General features: G+C 36.8%; 8 protein-coding genes across 8 annotated transcripts; 3 read left to right on the plus strand and 5 right to left on the minus strand.

The window, feature by feature from the left end:
- The first annotated feature begins 14 nt into the window (after nucleotides 1–14).
- Nucleotides 15–2,411, plus strand: MONOS_2675 (putative L-serine dehydratase). Its single transcript, XM_067872612.1, has 3 exons — nucleotides 15–1,183; nucleotides 1,301–1,543; nucleotides 1,726–2,411. The coding sequence occupies exons 1-3, from the start codon at nucleotides 59–61 to the stop codon at nucleotides 2,263–2,265; spliced, it is 1,908 nt and encodes a 635-aa protein (XP_067725576.1). The 5' UTR covers nucleotides 15–58; the 3' UTR covers nucleotides 2,266–2,411.
- An 81-nt stretch (nucleotides 2,412–2,492) lies between these two features.
- On the plus strand, nucleotides 2,493–4,525 carry MONOS_2674 (glycerol-3-phosphate O-acyltransferase). The gene is made up of 7 exons (XM_067872611.1): nucleotides 2,493–2,630; nucleotides 2,691–2,809; nucleotides 2,867–2,960; nucleotides 3,015–3,110; nucleotides 3,193–3,433; nucleotides 3,501–3,754; nucleotides 3,946–4,525. Exons 1-7 carry the CDS (start codon nucleotides 2,517–2,519, stop codon nucleotides 4,363–4,365), a joined length of 1,338 nt encoding a protein of 445 aa, XP_067725577.1. The 5' UTR covers nucleotides 2,493–2,516; the 3' UTR covers nucleotides 4,366–4,525.
- Nucleotides 4,526–7,427: 2,902 nt separating this feature from the next.
- Nucleotides 7,428–8,195, minus strand: MONOS_2673 (uncharacterized protein; the record flags this gene model as incomplete). Its single annotated transcript, XM_067872610.1, has 1 exon — nucleotides 7,428–8,195. The coding sequence occupies one exon, from the start codon at nucleotides 8,193–8,195 to the stop codon at nucleotides 7,428–7,430; it is 768 nt and encodes a 255-aa protein (XP_067725578.1).
- A 72-nt stretch (nucleotides 8,196–8,267) lies between these two features.
- Nucleotides 8,268–11,480, minus strand: MONOS_2672 (uncharacterized protein; the record flags this gene model as incomplete). Its single annotated transcript, XM_067872609.1, has 1 exon — nucleotides 8,268–11,480. The coding sequence occupies one exon, from the start codon at nucleotides 11,478–11,480 to the stop codon at nucleotides 8,268–8,270; it is 3,213 nt and encodes a 1,070-aa protein (XP_067725579.1).
- Nucleotides 11,481–11,711: 231 nt separating this feature from the next.
- MONOS_2671 (uncharacterized protein) lies at nucleotides 11,712–14,261 on the minus strand (the record flags this gene model as incomplete). Its single annotated transcript, XM_067872608.1, has 1 exon — nucleotides 11,712–14,261. One exon carries the CDS (start codon nucleotides 14,259–14,261, stop codon nucleotides 11,712–11,714), a length of 2,550 nt encoding a protein of 849 aa, XP_067725580.1.
- Nucleotides 14,262–14,786: 525 nt separating this feature from the next.
- On the plus strand, nucleotides 14,787–15,137 carry MONOS_2670 (uncharacterized protein; the record flags this gene model as incomplete). Its single annotated transcript, XM_067872607.1, has 1 exon — nucleotides 14,787–15,137. One exon carries the CDS (start codon nucleotides 14,787–14,789, stop codon nucleotides 15,135–15,137), a length of 351 nt encoding a protein of 116 aa, XP_067725581.1.
- Nucleotides 15,138–15,857: 720 nt separating this feature from the next.
- On the minus strand, nucleotides 15,858–18,364 carry MONOS_2669 (transketolase). Its single transcript, XM_067872605.1, has 3 exons — nucleotides 18,250–18,364; nucleotides 17,902–18,184; nucleotides 15,858–17,837 (listed from the first exon to the last, which is right to left on the minus strand). The coding sequence occupies exons 1-3, from the start codon at nucleotides 18,331–18,333 to the stop codon at nucleotides 16,054–16,056; spliced, it is 2,151 nt and encodes a 716-aa protein (XP_067725582.1). The 5' UTR covers nucleotides 18,334–18,364; the 3' UTR covers nucleotides 15,858–16,053.
- A 72-nt stretch (nucleotides 18,365–18,436) lies between these two features.
- Nucleotides 18,437–20,214, minus strand: MONOS_2668 (putative snRNA-activating protein complex subunit 1). The gene is made up of 3 exons (XM_067872604.1): nucleotides 19,990–20,214; nucleotides 19,815–19,928; nucleotides 18,437–19,723 (listed from the first exon to the last, which is right to left on the minus strand). The coding sequence occupies exons 1-3, from the start codon at nucleotides 20,195–20,197 to the stop codon at nucleotides 18,696–18,698; spliced, it is 1,350 nt and encodes a 449-aa protein (XP_067725583.1). The 5' UTR covers nucleotides 20,198–20,214; the 3' UTR covers nucleotides 18,437–18,695.
- Between the last annotated feature and the right edge of the window lie 462 nt (nucleotides 20,215–20,676).

Consider the following 20,676-nt stretch of genomic DNA (forward strand, 5'->3'; position numbering starts at 1 on the left):
GATCAAATTGCTCCATACTATAAAGGACGTTATTCCATTTATTTTTATTAATCTTTTAATGGCTTTTCAAATATCTTCTAATCCCTCGACTCCATCTGCTCCAGCTCATCCACCTCCGTTGTTGCGGTCTTATTCCATTCGAACCATTCCTCGAGTCGGGTCAACCCAATCTTTCAATCAGGGTCCTTCAACTCCAACCCAAACTGACTTTGCGCATACCGCGAAAGATTTTGAATACATTAGCAGTAAATTTAAAGGAAAAGATCTTCAAGCTGAGTATGAGAAACGAATGGCCGCGAAAATGGAGACTCTTCGTCATTTGTTTAGAATTGGTACTGGGCCTAGTAGTAGCCATACCATGGGTCCAAGACGTGCGTGCGGCCGCTTTAATAAACGATTTCCGGATACGCATAAAGTCAAAGTTACCCTTTATGGTTCTTTGGCCGCAACAGGCCGAGGGCATTTAACTGATGTTGCTATCATGGAAGGATTAAAAGGAAAAGAAGTTACTCTTTGTTGGGAGCCAGAAAAAGATCTTGAACATCACAACGGCTTAACTTTCGAAGCATTGGACGGACCACGAGCCGGAGAAAAATATACATGCTATTCTATCGGAGGTGGAGCACTTCTTGATGACTCAACAAAAGGAGGACCTCCAGGAACAGCAATGAACAGCGTTCACGAGATATATCCATACTCCAATTTCACTATGATATTGCATTGGGTTGAAGAAACTGGAAAGCCTCTTTGGCAGTATGTTGATGAATACGAGCCTCCGACTATTTGGGATTATTTGAAGAAAGTCTGGTTGACAATGAAAGACGCAATAAACCGTGGTTTAAACAGCTCTACTGCTGTCCTTCCTGGTCCCTTAAACACCCCGCGTCGTGCGCGTTCATTGTTCCTGAAGTCTCGTCGGCTGAGTGAGCAGTACAGGCGGAACACGCTTGTAATGGCATATGCAATGGCCGTGGGCGAGGAAAATGCTTCTGGTGGGATTGTTGTGACGGCTCCAACATGCGGCTCTTGTGGAGTGATTCCTGCGTGCTTGTATTACATGCAAATGAAAGAAGGGTTTGATGATGCTGAGATTATCAGAGCGTTGGCCGTTGCTGGGCTTCTTGGAAACCTCATCAAAGCAAATGGATCAATTTCTGGCGCTGAATGTGGATGTCAGGCAGAGGTTTGCATTTAGATCGATTCATAGGAATATCATAATTTAATGTTTTATTCTTCTCTTTGTTCTTTATTTTTCTTCTTCTTCTCCATTTTTTTTTTCCAAATAAAACTATTTGTTCAGATTGGATCAGCCGCTTCGATGGCTGCTGGTGCTCTTACAATGCTGATGGGCGGATCACCTTACCAAGTTGGTCATGCAGCGTCGATTGCAATGGAGCATTGTTTGGGACTTACGTGCGACCCTTGTGAAGGACTGGTGCAGATTCCGTGCATTGAGAGGAATGGCTTCTATGCCACTCAGGCGTTTGTGGCAGCAGAGATTGCTATTTTGGAGGACGGAAGATGTCCCATCAGCTTTGACGAGGTGTGTGTTAATGGATGAGATAGAAATGATTGGAGAAAAAAAATTAATAAATTCTTGAAATGAGTTTTTTTTCTTTTTTCACTAATTTGCTCAGACTGATAATTTTTTCTACATTTTCTTTTTTTAATGTTCTGTTTCGAAATTTCATTCGATAACAATGATATTCATTTTTATTTGAACAGGTCATATTTACAATGTATCTAACAGGGAAAGCATTACGTGAAGAATATCGAGAAACAAGCAAAGGTGGTTTGGCTTTCACATTTCAACTTGACGAACAAGAAGATGAAGCGAAGCAGAAAAAGGCTGTTAGACAAGAAATACAGCGTTCTTTAGATGAAAGGGAGCTTATTGCAACCAAACGGAGGCAGATTATGGAGAAAGCGATGGAAAGAAAAGAAAAGAAAAAGATGCAAAGGAAGAAACAGACAGAGACGTCATGCGAAAGCAACTTGTCGAAGTTGTCTTCTTTGTCGACCGATGACGATGATGATGACGACGATGACGATGATGTTGATGAAGACGATTATATCATTGGTGCTGATAAGGGGCCAATGCCTTCCGCGATTATTGCGCCATCGACAAATATGGCAATTGTCAATTCAGCAGAAGTTGATCAAAATCATTTGGTTCTATCGACTCCACCTAAGAATTATTCTCCAACTCCAATTAATATGGATGTTATTCCTCCTGTTAGAAAGTCGCCTCATGTATTTGAATAGTTACAATTCGTTCTATCTTCGGTTGATTTAATTGCATATTATTTTGCTGTTTTAATACTATTTTTATCCTTTTTATTTCCTGTATGAAATTATTTGTTATGTATTTTTGTTAAGAGTGAAAAGAATCCAAATCAAATTTCCCTAAATTTATTATTGATTATATCTTTCATCCTTGTTTTGTCATGGATCAATCGCAAAATGATAGAAGAACAACATGGCCCATGGGAATTGATTTGAGTGATGAAAAAGTGATGAGTGCTGTTGTACAAGAAAATTTGTACACGTCTCCTCCACCAACAGATGCATATAACATTTTTTTGAGCGGATTGTCATTCGTAAGAAATGGCCTTCAAGTCGTTGTTGAGGTACTGTATGAATTGTTTTGATATCAAATTGATGTTTTTATTTATGAATTGATTTTGAAGGATCAATTTAATAAATGTTTTGAGCCAAAAAAAAAGAATAACTGGAATTGGACACCATTTCTTTGGGTTGTTTGGGCTTTTGGAGTAATTATACGGCATTTTATACTCCTTCCGCTGAGGTTTTTACAAGCATTTTCGGAATTTTTTTAATTTAATTATGTAATGATTTGTTGAAGATTTTGCTTTTTGGTATTAGGAAATGTATTCTTTGCGATTGTATTCACAACAATTGCCCCTATTCCAAAATCTGATTCAAAGACGAAATTTGAAGTTTGCTTCCTCAATTATTTGAAAAGCAGTTTTCAATCGAATTTTTGAAATAAGCGATGGTTAATTCGACAGTATGGTGGAATGTGGCTTGCGACATTTTCTTCGGTTGTAAAAGTGCATGGGCATCTTCCAACTCATAAACCTAATATGGTATATTTATATTTATATTTTGGATTTTTAAAAAATAATATCTTTCGAAAATATTTTATTTTAAACTATATAATTATTTCAGATTTATGTAAGCAATCATACTTCAATTATGGATTATATGTTGTTGACAACACAAGAAACATTTGGTACAGTAGGTCAACAATATGGCGGTGTTCTGGGCTTTCTGCAATCCAAGGTTATTGCATGTGTTGATAACATCTGGTTTGATAGATCGGTGAATCAAGAAAAAGGCTTAGTCAGTAAAAGAATTAAGGATCATATCAATGATCCGACGAAAAGCAGACTTCTCATATTTCCTGAAGGTTTAATTGGACTTTGACATGTTATTTAAGCTCATGTTTTTTATCTTCTGCATTATTTTTATATCAGGAACTTGTGTTAATAACAAGTATTGTATCATGTTTAAAAAGGGAGCATTTGAAATTGGAGCAACAGTCGTGCCCATTGCAATCAAATATCACAAACTTTTTGCTGACCCGTTCTTTAACTCAAGAAAGATGACATTTTGGGGTTATTGCATTAATCTTATGCGCTCCTGGCTTTTGTATGCGGATGTGTGGTACTTGCCGCCTCAACAGCAGAAAGAAGGCGAAAGCGTTGTTGAATTTGCAGACAGAGTAAAGGTTTGAAAGTGAGTTTGTGGTTTGTGAATTGAAAAATGAATATGAGCAATCCAAATAGCTTATCTTTTGTGATGAATGAATGTCTATTTATTTTTATTTGCTTGTGATAGTATAAACAATTTGTTGGAATGTTTTTTTAATTTACAACGAAATTTAAATTGACCTTTTTATTGTTGCTTGATAAATGTTAGCTTATGATTTGCGAAAAAGCGCATTTGAAGCCTACCTCATGGGACGGATATTTAAAGCATTATTCGCCTTCGCCTCGCTTTATGGATGAAAAGCAACAACGTTTCTGCCAGGAAATGACAAAGGAGCTTTTAACAGATCCGGAAATGGAAAAAATTCTTTCGCCTCCTGCAACAAGTAGCACGGATAAGAGATTTTTGAGCCAGAAAGAGGAGATTGCATTATCTCCAAATTGCGTAAGGAAACAAAAGGAGTTGGAAAATGAGAAGGATGAAAATTCAGAGAGAAATTCAGAAAAATGTGAAGAAATGACTAATCATCAAAAATCAAAAGGAATTTCAGAAGAACCTTACGAGGAATATGAGCAAATAGCCATTAAAAATCGCAAGAGAAAGAAAAAGGAAGCAGGGTCTGACGAGTGAAACACTTGGAATGTCAACTACAAAAAGAATAGTGAATAGATAAATTTTTTGATTTATTCTTTTTTTAAGAAATCTTACTTTTCATTATTTTATTATTATTATTTGACCACTGCTTCATTGATGCTCTCGACTTAAATAATTATTCAATAGCATGGATTAATACTTTTTTAAATTAATTCCTCATATTTCTAAAAATTTCACCGTTCATCGTTCCACAAAAGAAAAATAAAATAAAAAAAAATGAAATAAATATCAAAATGAATAAATGAATTTATTTATCAAAAATATAATTATCTGTGTAAAATGTTATCGCGCTTAATCATTATCGGTTAAAGTCATAAAATATTGTGCAAAACTCAATGTGATTGTTTTCGATTTTGACTGTTTATACGCATCTCACAATGCTATAATGAAAATAAGAAAGCAAATGACAAAAATCTTTGTGATCCTCCGTTCTCCGAAAAAAATTATTAATTCAAAAATCATCACTCATATTTTCTTTATCTATTCTTTTCGTCCACTGGGCAAAATATTAAAATGTTAAATTTTATTCTATAATTATCTTTTGTTAAGTGATCAAGTGAAAATGATTACTGAATATTTTCATCAAATTTTAGTTCACACTTATGTAACTTCACATTAAAATTTTGTGAATAACTATGTTAAACATTTGCTTCCATGACTGTAAAAATATGGTGAGTTGGAATGAACAGTTGAAAATTTCAATATTTTTTTATTTAATTCGAAAATTTTTTTTAAAGGAAGTTTTCAAAAAAACGCAGACAAATAAATTCTATAACTGAAAATGATATTAAAAATGGGTTTGATCACAAATAATTTTTTTATCGAAGCTTTAATAATTTTGGATAAATATTTCTTATAAAAATGCTGTCAACTGGATGAAACATTTTCATCTGAATAATTTTTAAGGAAATGGATCCAAAAATGTTTGCCTCAGGATTTGAAAGTTAACCAACACAGCTTGAAAGTGAAATATGAATACAAAGGAAGTGGAACTTCCACATTTTTGTAAAGCACAAAAAGAATAAAGACAATTTCTGACTTTAAAAATGCAACTATAGTGTCTTTGAAATGTCAAGAATCTTCGATGATGACATTTCTATTAATGTTTTGGTTGGAAATTAAAAATTTGCAAATTAAAATGCTGTTATATGTGTCCCAAATTACAAACAGGAAAAAAAAAGCTTTTCAAAGTTGACTATGAAAATACCAAAAACAACAGAAATGAAAAAAAGGATTGCTCTGGAAGAATTTTTTATTTTGATGAAATCACAAGAAAAATGGGCAAATCCAAAAAATGTCAAAAACAGATGAGTGATGATTGTTTTCCATTTTCAATTTGTTTTATTTTCCTATTATATTTTTTATTTTTTTGTCCACATTATTAGTTTGAAAAAGTTCCTTAAATATTTTTAAACTATTCATTGAAAATTCGAAATTCCTTTTTTCATATTTTTGTCATGAATTTTTTTCAAACATAGATATTTGCAATAATTGACATTCAATTTTTATTTTATTAATCGACAAAGATAACACCTTCACACATAACATTTTCTTTCGAGAAAATCAACAAATTTTATATGTGTTTCAGATCATTGCACAATATCTTCTCCATAAACCTCTTATCTCCAATTCTTTGAATATCTATAAAATAATCAAATTCAAAAAAATTTTGTTCTTCTTTATATATTTTTAATAAAATAATTTTTATTTTGATTATTTTATAGAAATTAAAAGAATTGGAGATAAGAGGCTTATGGAGAAGATATTGTGCAATGATCTGAAACACATATAAAATTTGTTGATTTTCTCGAAAGAAAATGTTATATATGAGGGTCTTTTCATTTTCCAAAGTCACTATCGAACTTTGATAAAAGACCGATTAATTGTCGACACCACTCAATGGGTAGTTATTATTGTAATCATGTTTTTTCATTCAAAAATTTTCTCTTGAAAATTCACTTTGGATAGCAACAAAAAAACACTGAAAAATGAAAAGGCTTATTAAAGATATCTTCATATTAATTTATGCAAAGACAGTTGTTTTTGAAACAGTTGTGATGAATTCTGAATTTGAATTCAAAATTACATCCCGATAACAAACAACCTTTAAAAAACAACTTACCGAAAAAAGTTATGATTTCAAAAATAAACACCCCAATATTTTTTTGTTTATGAAAATAATCACTTATATTGTTTTCACCTAATTAACAAAAAATTGCAAAATTAACTGAAAGAATCGAAAAGATTTTGCAAGTTTTCTACATACAAATGCAACTATTTTCTATGATTATTTCAGTTGTCATAAATGGTATTGGATCAAGATTCATTTTTTGCTCATGAGATATCATAGAAAAATCAAAGAGAAAGAAACAAGAACTTTCATTTTTTCAAATAACAATGAAAACATTTTGGGATATAAAAAGTTTCACGCAAAAGTTGAAACGGGAGTTTTTAAAAAAGTTTCACGTCATCTCACTTTTCTTCAAAATTATGTACAATAAATTATCAACGCATATTTAATGAAGAAAAATCATAATATTTTTGTTCGGATTTGTGAAGAATATCCGGGTTTTAAAATTTCTGGAACAAAAAAGAAGAAATACAAATGAGTTAAAAAAGTGCGCAGTGGACTTTGAACAACAACAATTATCCAATAATTTGCAACATAGGAGTTACAATAAAGTGGAATTACAATATTGCAAATGTGTTTGAACAGAAAAACTAACATTCAGCACCCCATGTGAATTTCTGATAAATACATGCATATTTATACGTATCACACAAAAATGAAATGTCAAAGTTAGGATGGTGTTCTTGAAATGAAAAAATAACAAATTGTTACAGAATTATAACATCATAAAAGAGTTTGTTTAGAAGAAAGTTGTTTCTAAAGCTTCATAAGTTTCAACATAAAAGAAAGCAACAACAGTTAAAAAGCTTGCTCCATATTAAAGGTAATTCTCTGGAAAGAATATAAAAATGTGTCACTATTTTGAATAAATATTATTTTCATATAAATATACAAATTCATTTTCAGTTTATTCACCAACGTGCAAGTTTGAATTACTTACATAACTTCCAATGATGATTATTTCTTCGCTTTCTCCTCCTTCTTCGTCTTTATCAAGATCAAAGTCCAATGCGGCAGAAACAGTTAAAAAATTAGTTCCTGATGGGAAATGTTCGTAAAATTTTCGTTTTAAAACATTAAGCATTGGCCTTTCATGCTGTTCCATTGACATAGAACTTTTAGCTGTTTCATAATAAGAAGAATCTCGAATTCTCTCGTGATCAACGCTTTCCCCATTCATTATCTTATCTCCTGCTATCTCTGCGTCATACTCCCCAAATGGAATCTGAAGAGTCAGGCACTCCCACAGCATTATCCCAATTGAGAACACTACCGATTCCTTTGACTCCCCCATATTCTTGTTGATCAGCAGCTCGGGCGCCTTCCACCTCAGGCATTCTTTTTTGTAATAATCTTCATCTTCAAAGGCAGAAGAAGGCAGAGAATCATCATCATCACTGGTAGATGTCACAATAGTCGTTGATGATGAGATGGAGGATGAATCTGAGTCTGTTGAACAGTCTGAGCGCATCACAATGCAGATCACCATATGCCCTGAGAACAGAACAATATGGGGACTGAGATTGGCAAGTGACTGAAGAGGGTTTTCCATTTTATCAAAGGAGTGGAGTGCCAGATTCGCCACCCAGAATAGGATCTGTGCAGCTGTCTGCTCCCTCTCTTGCAGAGTCCCAATCGCCATCTCCTTTGTCTTATTCCTTCCATGAAGCAGCATGAACAAAGAATCTCTCAGATCCACAATCAGCTTCTCATGTGGAGATGAGCAGGCCATTGCATCAACCAGATTCTACATCGACGAAGTGGTTGGACACATACTCTCTGGTCGAATAAATGTTGAATTTGAATCTGTCGTTGAAGTGGATGAAGTGGATGGTGATGGAGTTCTCTTTCTTGTATCCTCTTCTTCTTCCTCTTTTTTATCAGCCTTCTCCAGCATCCATTGAGGGATCTTGTCTGAATCTCTTCCCAAGATATATTCTGTTGATCCGCTTTCAGATAGCAAATACTCTTCTGACTCAGAATGCGCCATTTCGTTCTCATTTATTCTTTTCTTTATTCTCTCTTCATTTTTCTTCTCTGCATCCCTCTCTGCTCTTCTCCACTGCTCCTCCGGTGACATCTCCATCGTAACCATCTCGAATGCCTTCGGATCTTTCTTTATGTTATCATTGACAATCTCCTTGTATTTTTTTGCCTCTTCTTTTGTCCTTCTCCATCGGACAACAAACACAACAAATCCAACAAACACCACAACCAATATCGCGATCAACACAACAACAATAATTGGCCATATCGATTTTCCTTCTTTTCCGCCTTCAACAATTCTTTCATCTCCATTTGTTTGTGTTTCGCTTCTGTTCTTCAAAATGAATGGAATTGTCGATGAAGGAGACTCTGTATTCCTAAACAAAATGCAAACACTCACTTCGATTTCATTTTCACAACTATTGATAAGATCTTTTACCACACTTCCTTCTGCTTCTCTTTCTGACAAGAATCCATTTGAATCAAAATCATGCTTTTCAATCTCTTTCTCTTCTCCTTTCCTTATCACAACTGAGAATGACAGATTGCATGGAACAAGAAGCATCCCTTTGAATGTCAGCTTCATTCTGTCTGTTGATTCTTTTGCTTCCACACTCTCCAGAACTTGAACAAAGAATGATGAATCTCTTTCAGAAACAATCCCTTCAAAACTGCACCCTTCATTCAACATCCAAAGTGACGTATTTCTTTCCCATCCATCTCCTCCCTTCAAACTCATCACATTCAATGTTCCAGAATCTGAACAGATGATATTTCTTCTCAATGATGGATATCCTTCAATCGATGGATTATTGTTTATAAATTCTCCTTTCTCAATCATGATACTTCCTTCACTCATAGTCATTCCACCATCTTGTGAATTCGAAATTGTTGTCACCTTCATCAAAACAGAACTCTTCACAACATCCACAAGAGATCCATCCCATCTGCACATCTCTTCTCCATCATTCAAATTCTGCTCATTTCTTTCCTTTGCACTCCCATCAAAAATGCAATTGTCCATTTTCACATCTGTGCAATCCTCCAATTTCATCAATTTCCCTTTTGTGGTGTTTGAACTCACTTTTCCTATTGTGCAATTTGCTAATTGAATTGTCTTTCTCATTGACAAACAAGATATCAATGATTCTTCATCTCCTTCAACTGTGATATTTTCAATATTTAACTTTTCCATGTTTAATTGTCCACATTCAATAATTTCAACAAAAGAACGAGAAATTGTTGAACTGCAAATCGTTAATGAATCAATTACCGATGGAGAAGTTGATGAAAGATATAATGCAGATTCTTGAAGAATGAGATTTGATATTGCACATCCATCAAGTTGTAATTCTTCTTTTTCCACATTAATAAAATGAAATGGAATGTTTGCAAAATCAGCTTTTCCTCCTTCTGTTGTTTGTTTTGCTGTGAATGAGCAATTCATTATCTCAAGAATTCCTCCCTCTGGTGATATCAAAGATTCATGCGAAGAGATGAAATTCGAATCGAACAAGAAGTTCACTCTCAGCAATGACACTTCTCCATTTGTTGTTATCAAAGCATCTCTTGTGCTTTCAATCCCCGTTTCAACTTCAACTTTGCATACGACTCGATTCTTCGAACTCAAACCCATTTCTTTCAAATTCAATTCACCACTTATAATACTTTCATCAACAACAATCATTTGACTCATAAAATCAGACGTCAGATGCATTAGTCCATAATCAATTGAATAACATGGAAGAGTATTTATTCCACATTTCCTCTCATCAGATCCATTCACACTGCTCACAATGATCGTGTCACTTTGGTGGATCGTCACAAAACCAATCAGATCTGTATCATTTCGATAATCACATTCATCTCTTCCATATATCGCATTAATTCGCGAATAATGATTCTCTCGAAGATCAAACTGAAATTGGCTTTCATTGATCTGAGATGTGATGTTGTAACATTCAATAAAAATATCATTCCCCACTTTTGCTGTATTTGCACTGAGCTTCATTTTCACAAACGAAAAATTCAATTCTCCTCTCTCCTTTGTTGCCAGATGCACTCCTCCCCCTTTCCCATTGATACAGCTGCATTGACTGATTATTGAGTCAACCATCTTCATCGATCCAGACGCACCCAATGTGAAGGATATTGCCCCTCCTTTTTCACTCATTTCTGCTTTGTCTTCTGTGATGTTGCTCGAATTCACAACAAAACAAATCTTATTCTCACTCTTCGACTCCCAAATACTTGCTCCATTGTCACTTCTCTTCACCCCTGAAAATGACGAATTATCAATGCTGAGACTCATTTCCTCACTCACTTCATTTATCTTTGTTGTTAATTCAGTTCCTTTGATCAGAAGAAGACATCCTCTGCTTTCATTCAACGATTTCACACGAACATTCACAAAATGGCAAACAACTGCAGAATCGTGAATAACAAATATGCTGCTTCCAACATTGCACGATTCCATCGACAAATCATTCACTTCCACAGTTCCTCCAATCGCATCCACAAACGCACAATCAAATCCATTGTTCACTCCAGCTGCTGAATGGAATGAGCATCCAGTTATCACCAAATCTCCTCCTTTGTTTGAAATAATCGATTTGGCCGAACTGTCAAAATCAGATGCCAGTTGCAGTTGGATATTCGTTAATTCAAGATGTTCGTCATTTTCAATGAAATATTCCAGCTGATTTCCAATTGCCTTTTCAAAATTCAAGATAGCTTTTGTATCTTCTTCTCCCATCAATGATGCTTTTTTGATCTGATAATTGGACACATCATATGAATCTCTAATAACAGTTGATCCTTCAATCTGAATTGTCTTCATTCCAATCTCCTTTTTCATTTTTTTCATCTCATTCCACATTGTGAAACAAGGTTCTTCCTCGCTTCCACAACGCGCCACATCGAATCCATTCGATGAGATAAATATCTCAATGGAGCTGAATGGAATGAGGAACATGAACAAATCTTTGTTTGAATGAAAATCATCACTCCCAACAAACAAATTGCCATCATTTATCATTGAGGAATAATCAAATTTGAATGAGTCATTTGTCACAGATGAATTAAAATCCTTTCCCAAAATGAACATGTTCTTTCCAATGGCCGCATTGTTGTTTGCAAACGATACGTTTTCTTAAAGAAATGGCTTCTCATTCAAGCAATTCTGACAATCCAAATACAAGAATCCTCATTTTCCATTACTTGATGAAAGTGAACAAAATGATGCATTTGTTGATTTCATCACCAATTCTTCACTCCCTTGCAATATCACTTTTGCAACACCTCCTTCTTCACTGCCTTTGTTCTCAATGTTAGAAAAGTTGCTGTTTTCAAACAAAACGGAAGAAGATATCATCAATGGAGATTCACCAAATGAGGAGTCATCCAAACTGCATCCTTGCATCGTGCAATTCAACAGTTTCACTCTGAATTCATCTTCACTTTCTCCTTCATTCACATTTCGTGAGAAAAGTGAATATGAAAATAATGAGACCGATGATATCACATCTGAAATCGTGACAAAGTTCAATCTAACCATCTTCCCAGTTGATTTGATCAAGGAAAATCTAATCGTGCTTTGCTTCCCTCCAATCACACTTATCGCCCAGTTAGTCATGTATAGCTCTCCAATTTGAGTGCTTGATTCGATCACTGATGTGATTTCTCTGTTAAAGCTCAATGGAACAATAATTTCAATGAACTTTATTTCTGTCAGCGAGGATGACTTAAGAATATATTTTTCAGAGCCACTCACTTCTGTTTGGCATTCTATACTTTTAACTGTCACATCTTTTGCTTTCACACTCATCCCTCCCACATCTACGCTTTCTGCTACAGACGAATTTGTGCAAAAAACAATCTCCTGTTTTATATTCAATGTTCTTTTTAAATACTCCATCCCATAATTCATGCTTTTGCATGGTGCCATCTCCAGCCCGCAATAAACATCCTCCACCCCAGATGTTCCATCCACATAAATTGTATCATCAAAGTATCCATCGAAAAAAATAAATAAATCGACATCCCAATCTCCGAATGCCTCTGTTCTATCATGTCCAACAATCGAGTTGTATTTCTGAGTGATGCTTCTCATGAAGGTGAATAAGGGCTCTTTCACAGAAGCGACAAGGGATTCACACACAAAATACATATCTCTTCCGATGCTGGCCTTGTTTGCTGAAAACATCACATTTGCCATGGAAAAAGATGATTCCGACACTTGTGAGCCTTGGTTGAATTCGATCACGAGAGCACCGCCTCTTCCTCCAGAACTTGTATCCTCACTCACAGAGCAGCTGGAGAAGATGGTGTCACTCGCAGAAAATGTGTTGGCAGAGATGGATGAGGCGAATGAGATGCATCCGCCATCTGTGGCAGTCTGTTGGCTCAACTGTTCTGAGTTGATGTTGGTGATGGTGCAGTTGGTGAGGGAGAGGGAGAGGCCAGGGGAGGTGGCAGAGGAGAGGACACAGCTGGTGGGGGTGGCAGTGGAGGTGATGTGGGTGATGTTGGAGGAGTTGAGGGTATGATGGTTTGTGAGGGAGGTGAGGTGGAAGATGCTTTGGCTGTTGAGGGAGAGTTTGGTGATTGCTGTGTGGTTGAGGGCGAGGGAGCCAGCAGTGAGGAAGAAGAGGGGAGTTTTTAGTGTTATGGAGGTTGTTCCGGTGATGGTGGTTGTGTTGAGGTTGAGGGAAGGGGAATTTTCAGAGAGGTGGAAGAGGATGGGGGTGATGGAGTTTGTGGAGTTGTGGGCGATGGCGAGGGCAGAGACTGTGAGGGATCCTTGTGTTAGTGCGAAGAGGGCATAAGTGGAAGATAGATCGAGAGATGATGTTGATTGTGATGATTGAGAATGTGAGTTTGGTGGTTGAGGAATGCCACTGGAGGCAATGGTGGTTGCATCTGTTCCATTTCCTGTGATTTTTGTATCAACTGTTGTGAAGGTGACTGTCTGAGAGGGAATAAAGGTGGAACTGAGGAGGGTGAGGGAGGCACCTTTGAAAAAATAAAAGTCATTCAAAGCATACTCGATGGTGGAGCATGGAGTTTGTTGTGGATTACCGCAAGCATCAACATCAGCACCACTGTTGGAAACAATTTTGTTCTCGCTGATTAGAAGGATCCAACCATTGTACACATCGCTATCAGCTGTATCGTTGTTCCACACTCTTTTTGAGAAGGTTGTTGAACCACACTTCTCGAATGGTGATTTGGTAATGTTATTTCCTCTGAAGAACACATCATTTCCTCTTCCATTTGTCGCTGTATTTCCATCGAAGAAGCAGTAAGCGATGAATTTCACTCCATTCATCCAGGAATATGGCGGAAGGAAACACATTGCAGCTCCTCCATATGTGGAAGAGGCAGTCAGTTTGTTGTTAATAAATTGACAATCATCAATCAAAAATTGATTTGGTTCATTTTTTGGTGGATTATAAAATGTTAAAGAGCCAGCAGAATCACCACCAGAATTTGAAATGAACTTGCATTTGATAAACAAGAATTGACCGCTTGATGGAAAATCACCAATATAAAAATACCAACCAGTTCCAATATTACTTGCTATAGAACAGTTTTCAACTCTATTTTCTGAAAATTTCCATAATGAGGATGAATTTGAATATCTTAAACGAGCTGCTCCTCCATTGAACGCCGAACAGCTTGTGATATTGGATTTTGCAATATCTATTTTCGACAAATTTCCACAGAAAAATGCTCCTCCTTCCCGATTGCCCATGCACGAACAATTGTTGAATGAACAAGAAGTGATTGTGAGATTTGCATTTGCACAATAAACATAAAGTGCACCTCCTGGCGATGATCCACCAGTTGAATTGTTCCATTCACGCCATTCGAAGCGATGACTGTTCAGATCAAAAGAATCCAATCTTCCAGGTGATTTTCTTTGAGATTCGGATCCATTATATTTAACAGGATCATTTGGAGAAGATCATGTTTGGTGAAGAAAAGAAGTGTTGAAGGCAGAGAGAGAAGTGGATGGACTATTGAGGTTGGGGAGGATGGCTCCGTCAATGGGGTTGTGAGTGTGGAGGAAGATGGTTGAGTGGATGAAGAGGGATGAGTGAAGAGAGAAAGAGGGGATTGTATTGGCATTGGTGTTGATGTTGGTGGAAAAGGAAGAAGAGGAAGAGGTGGTTGAGATGAATGAATTGAGTGAGTGGGAGGGAAGGGATGGAAGAGATGGATGAGGTTGGGGAGAGGAGATGTTTGAGAAGAGGGTGTTTGAGAGATGGAGATTGAGATGGATTTGGAGGTGGGTATGGGATTGGTGATGGATATGGAGAGGGGAAGGGGAAGAGGAAATCGATGGGGAAAGGGAAAAGGAAGGGGAAGGGGAAGAGAGGGAAGAAGGAGAAAAAAGGAAGGGCTGAGGGAGGTATATGAAGGAGGAGAAAAAGGAGTGGGAGATGAAGAAGGAGGCAGGGATTGGGGAGTGGGTGTCTGGGATGAGATTGTTTGGGGTGGAGAAGAGGGGGAAGGAGAAGATGGCAAGTTGAGGGGTGGTGAAGGAGAAGTTTGTGAGGGAGAGGGAGGCATGGGTAGAGATGAAAAGTGGAGATTTGGTTGCTGGGTTGACTTGGTAAATGGATGAGAAGATTGCGGCAGCTTAGTGGTATTGGGCAGTGAGGAGTGGACAGCCAATGAGAGGCGCTAACGTGAGATAGGCCACACACAAGGAGGTGTTGATGATAGCAAGATTTGTTTCAGCGCAACATAACCGATTGACAGTCGCATTCCCAATCACATCACTTCTAATGGAAAAATTATTGTTAACATTACCACCTTCATCTTTAACGTTGATACAATCTTTTTGAATCTCCCTATTCATTTCTTGTTGTATTTGCCTTTCTGCAATTACTCTGCAACTGCAGCTGTGGAGAACAAGCAATAACAATGCAACAAAATGGAGTGCAGCTTTCATGTTCGCTGAGCACCTCGCTATGGATGTGGATGAAAGAAAAAACGAAAATAAAAACCGCCTGCACCCTTTATTAATAATAAATACAATGGAAGAATGGGTAAAAATTATTTGCTTTATAAATTTAGTTCCTTTGGTTTTTATCTTATATTTTTCTCAATTTCAATTAATTTCAATATTTTTTTTGTGCAAAAATGCAAGAATTATCATTGCATAATTGCTGAAAAAGTTTGGAACAATTCTTTGTTTTTACAAAAAATATAAAAATTCAACCCAAATATGTTTGAATCTCCAAGTTTTATTTTAAAAAATGTGAAAAAGCAATGCACTGATTTTCCTCTCAATTTTTATTAATTTGATGCTTTCGTACAACAAATGCTTTACTTAAAAAAATGTCTGCCAAATGATTGTATTTTCAGTTTTTGAATGTTATTGAATCAAAGAACAAATATAATCAATCACAAACTCATTGCAGAGTATTATTCAAAAAAAAAAAAAAATGACTCACAATGATGTTTACAACATAAACCCACTCAAAAAATTGATTAAAGAAATAATTTTTAAGAAGAATTCTAAATACAGCAAATATTTATTCCAGAACAAGTGTTTCAAGGAATTTCCCTTGGTGAAGCTTCAGTTCTGTCATTGCACGATCGCGAATTCCTTCTGGTGTAAGGTGGAAGTGGTTGTAAACATGCTTTTCTGGGCAAGACACGCCAAATGTATTAATGCCCATTTGGCAGTGGGAGAACTCGCACCAGCAGTTGGTAAGGCCAGCCTCCACAGACATCACAAGCTCCGATGAGCAAGGCGCATTGCAAGTGCACCCGAGGATAGAGGCACGATATGCAGCAGGTTGTTCGCGGAAGAGCTCCATGCATGGAACAGACACAACACGCACAGATTTCACAGAAGAAGCCAACAGCTTCGCTGCCTCGATGCTCAGATGCACCTCTGACCCTGTCGAAAGAATGGTGATGCTCTGCCCATCAAAAGGCGCTTGTGTGTCTGCTGCTGGCTGAGCTCCGGACTGGTACACAACATAAGCACCCTTCTCAACTCCCTCTTCCTCTTTTGAGCCTTCGAGCTGAGGAAGATTTTGGCGAGAAAGAGCAAACACAGTTGAGCGGCCATCCTGGCGGACTGCTGTTGCATATGCACCAGCTGTCTCCTTGCCATCAGCTGGACGCATTACAAGCAGATTCGGAAGGGCACGAAGTTGAGTGAGCGTCTCAATGGGCTGATGAGTTGGACCGTCTTCGCCAACACCGATGGAGTCGTGTGTGAAGACAAACAGAACACGCAGATGAGACAAAGCAGACAGACGGATGGCTCCAAATGCATATGGAGCAAAGACGAGGAAGGTGGACACAAAAGGAATGTATCCCTTGCAAAACGAGGCAATTCCATTTCCAATGGCACACATGGCGTGCTCGCGAATGCCAAATGCGATGTTTCTTCCTGAGAAATCTCCTTTCTTCATAATCGGCGATCCTTTCACTGATGCAAGTGTCGACCCAAGCAAATCTGCTGATCCTCCCACAATTTGTGGTACCTTCTCTGCCAACGCTGCCATCACAAGCTCAGAAGACTTTCTTGTGGCTTCTGGCTTTCCTCCTTCGCTTTCTGGCTTGTATTTGGGAAGAGCATCTCTCCAGCCAGCTGGAAGCTCTCCTTTAATGAACAACTGTTGCAGCGCTTCTCCTTCTGCTTTGTATTCTTCGCAGTACTTCGCGAAAAGTGCGTCCCACTCCTTTTTCGCAGACTGTGCGCGAGGAACAACTTTCTCAGAATAAAATTTCTTCACCTCTTCTGGAATGAAATACTTCTTCTTTGGATCAAAGCCCCATTCTCCTTTCAGTCTTTCAATGTCTTCTTCACCAAGTGGCGATCCGTGGACTTTCGATGTTCCCTGAAGCTTTGCTCCAAATCCGATTGTTGTATGAACAGCAATCAGATGAGGTTTGCCTCCACAGCTGTTTGTGGAAGGTGTTGCAGACGATGATGAACTGCATCCGCAACTGTTGCTCTTTGCTCTTTCAATCGCTTGAAGAATACTTTGCATATCTGAGTCTCCATTTTCCACGCTTTGAACATCCCATCCATATGCCTCAAAGCGCTTTTTCACATCTTCTGAAAATGAAATTGTTGTTGGACCATCAATTGTAATTCCATTATTATCGTATAAAACAATCAAATTGTCCAATCCAAGGGTTCCGGCAAGAGAGCAAGCTTCTGATGCTACGCCTTCTTGTAAACATCCATCACCACAGAAGACAAATACGTTAGAATTAAAAATATCATAATTTGGTTTGTTATATGTAGCGGCAAGATGCTTTTCTGCAATAGCAAGACCAACAGCAGCAGAAATTCCTATGTTTAAGGAGATGATCGAAAAAAAAAATTTTGAACTCTTGTTAAAAATTTAAAAATAAACCATTTCCAAGTGGTCCTGTTGTAACTTCAACTCCTGGAACATGCAACGACTCTGGATGCCCTGCAAGGCGCGAGCCATATGATCTGAACGTTTGCAATTCATCCTCAGTGATGCCATATTGGCATAAATGCAACATGGAGTAAATCAAAGAGCTTGCGTGCCCATTTGAAAGTACAAAGCGATCTCTGTTAATCCATGCCGGATCGTGGGGATCAAATTTTAAAACACGAGAAAATAATGTATGCGCCATTGGAGCCATACCCATTGGCGCTCCAGGATGTCCCTGAGTTTTTATATTAAAAGCACAAAAAAAAGTAAATTCACCGAAACAGGACTTTCAAAACACACAGATTTTGGTTTTTGCACAATATCAGCACAAAGCAGTCTAATGGTGGAAACGGCAAGTTTATCTATATCTGAGAACTGTTCCATTTTTGTTCTAAATAATTTCTATTTGAAGAATAATACAAAAGATCTTAAAAACTCTTTTGAACTTTCGAAATTTTCTCAGATATCAACAAAAAAATAATCAAAGTTTTTGTATTTGCTATCTTCATTATTATGGATTTCCAACGATAAAAAAGTAAACTAAATTTATTTTTAAAAATAAAGTGAAATTAAAAGAAAAAAAAGAAAAATGAATCAGAAAATTGAAATTAAAAATATCAGGGAAAAAAAATAAATATTGTAAGAATGCTTGCCAAAAAATGAAAATGAAAAGCCGTCCACAATCATAAAAAAATAAAAGTTATAATGCATTTTTTTGTGATAAAATTTTGAAGCTGATTCTTTGCTTACTCTTGCTTCATCTGAGACTGCTCATTCATGTCCATTTCAGAGCTTGTGACCTGTGTCTCTCCATCTGAATTCATTTGCCCCATCATCTGCATTCCCTCACCAGAAACCATCATCGGGGCCTGCTGTTGCTGCTGCATTTGTGACATTTGCCCTTGTTGCGCCATCATCGCTGCCTGCTGTGCAAACAACATCTGCTGATACTGCTGCATCATTTGTGGGTCCATCTGCATCATCATCTGCGGTGTCATCATCGGCGCCCCCATATCAAAGTCCTGCAGATATTGCGATTTCCTTCCTCTTTTGAACTGAGGACGTGAAAGCTGTTGTTGTTGCTGCTGCCGCTGCGCTTCGGTCATTCCTCTTCTTCTCTTCATGCCCATTCCAGGCATTCCATTACTGCCCTCTTCTCCGCCTTCTCCTCCTTCTCCCATTCCGTCTTCTTCACCATCACCAGGAACCGCGCCTGCAGTGCCAGAACCCATCGCGTCAAGTCCAATGCCCATTCCGTCATCTTCTTCGTCTTCTCTCTCACGCGCAACGTGCTTCACTCCAACTGTCATTGCTTGAAGTCGCAATTTCATTCGTTCTGCGATTAACGTCGTTGGATCTGTAATTCCATGTGTCATGGATTGTAACATATAGCTTTCATGTTTCACTATTTCTTCTGCAACTGTTGGAGCGAGGATATCAGGGCGAACAAGTTCTTCAATTGTTGAACTTTCAACTCCATTGTCCTTTGCCTCTTGAAGTGCAACAATTTTTGCACGTTCATAAGATTCTTTTGCCCTTTGTATTTCCAAAAAGTCAACATTGGTAGCTACGCCATTAGAAGTAAGCCATTCCGCAGGCACAGATGCCGATATTTCTTCGTCTGGCAATGTAGATGGAGGTCCTGGAGTATACATAACGGCTGTGTATGCAAAGGCTTTATGCATGACGCGAAGATCTCTTAAAGCAAAGAATGCATCTGTCGCATTTAGTGCGATCAATTCTCTTGAAAGGCTTTGAAGCTCCTGCATGACAGCTACAAAAAATAATATCAGAAAAACGTTAAATGTCAATCATTAATCATAAATATCCTTTAATATGCACAAAGCAATGATAAAATTTCAAACTATCATCAATCTTGATCAAAACTCTTTCTCCTTTGCGGGTCAAAAATAACGAATATAAGCCAAAAATTGCTCCAACACGAACATAAGATGGTTGTCCTTGAATAAAGAGGAAATCTAACGGAAAAAAATAATTACAAAAATATTAATAATCATATACAACAAAGAAAACATATACCTATAAATATTCTATAAAGCTCCTGCATAAAATCGTCATCATCCACATCTTCTGGCTTTGAATCATGGATGAAAGTAAATTTCATGTCCGCCCAAACAGATTTAAACGAGGCGAACGAAAAGTCATTCATTCTCCCAAATAAAATTATAAGTTTTCTGCAATTTTCAACATAAGCTGGCTTCAATCGCTTGAAAGTCGGGTTCCACATAAATGGAATATAAAAAATGATCGAAGGCGTAATAGCATTTATTAGATCAAAAATGTCAAAAAAGAAATTATGCATTTCTAAAGATCATAATTTTTTGTATATGATTGAAATTGTTATCAAAAATGCAACATAGGGGAAAAATGCATAGTAAAGCCTTTTTGATCATAAAAAAACACTTTCAAAAAAAATAAATCAAAATGCGTAATGATTTTGTTTTGTGAAAGAAAAGTTTGTCCTTGTATTTATGAATGAATTTTCTTTCTTTTGTCCATTAAATCCATTTTTAACATTATCAAATTGAATTTAATGAAAATAACAAATTTTAAATCTGCATTTGAAAATGTTATGAAAAGAAATTTTCTTTCGAACATACAGATATAACATAAACATCTAAAACGATACAATATAATATATATTGAATACTATAATAAGAAATGTCATCTAAAATAAATAACCACTTTTAATGTTCATTCAGAATT

Source organism: Monocercomonoides exilis (genome assembly GCF_001643675.1).
Source record: "Monocercomonoides exilis strain PA203 chromosome Unknown scaffold28-1221067, whole genome shotgun sequence".
Classification (NCBI taxonomy): domain Eukaryota; phylum Preaxostyla; order Oxymonadida; family Polymastigidae; genus Monocercomonoides; species Monocercomonoides exilis.

Excerpts from the sequence above, each read along its gene's own strand:
- MONOS_2675 (XM_067872612.1), top strand. The coding sequence starts at position 59 with ATGGCTTTTCAAATATCTTCTAATCCCTCGACTCCATCTGCTCCAGCT. Across the intron at positions 1,184-1,300 it reads AATGTGGATGTCAGGCAGAG|ATTGGATCAGCCGCTTCGAT; the intron begins GTTTGCATTTAG and ends CTATTTGTTCAG. Across the intron at positions 1,544-1,725 it reads GTCCCATCAGCTTTGACGAG|GTCATATTTACAATGTATCT; the intron begins GTGTGTGTTAAT and ends TTATTTGAACAG.
- MONOS_2674 (XM_067872611.1), top strand. The coding sequence starts at position 2,517 with ATGAGTGCTGTTGTACAAGAAAATTTGTACACGTCTCCTCCACCAACA. Across the intron at positions 2,810-2,866 it reads TTTATACTCCTTCCGCTGAG|ATTTTGCTTTTTGGTATTAG; the intron begins GTTTTTACAAGC and ends GATTTGTTGAAG. Across the intron at positions 2,961-3,014 it reads ATTCAAAGACGAAATTTGAA|CGATGGTTAATTCGACAGTA; the intron begins GTTTGCTTCCTC and ends TTTTGAAATAAG.
- MONOS_2669 (XM_067872605.1), bottom strand. The coding sequence starts at position 18,333 with ATGGAACAGTTCTCAGATATAGATAAACTTGCCGTTTCCACCATTAGA. Across the intron at positions 18,185-18,249 it reads TTGTGCAAAAACCAAAATCT|GGACATCCTGGAGCGCCAAT; the intron begins GTGTGTTTTGAA and ends ATAAAAACTCAG. Across the intron at positions 17,838-17,901 it reads AACAGGACCACTTGGAAATG|GAATTTCTGCTGCTGTTGGT; the intron begins GTTTATTTTTAA and ends CCTTAAACATAG.
- MONOS_2668 (XM_067872604.1), bottom strand. The coding sequence starts at position 20,197 with ATGTGGAACCCGACTTTCAAGCGATTGAAGCCAGCTTATGTTGAAAAT. Across the intron at positions 19,929-19,989 it reads GCTTTATAGAATATTTATAG|ATTTCCTCTTTATTCAAGGA; the intron begins GTATATGTTTTC and ends TTTTTCCGTTAG. Across the intron at positions 19,724-19,814 it reads TTTGATCAAGATTGATGATA|CTGTCATGCAGGAGCTTCAA; the intron begins GTTTGAAATTTT and ends TATTTTTTGTAG.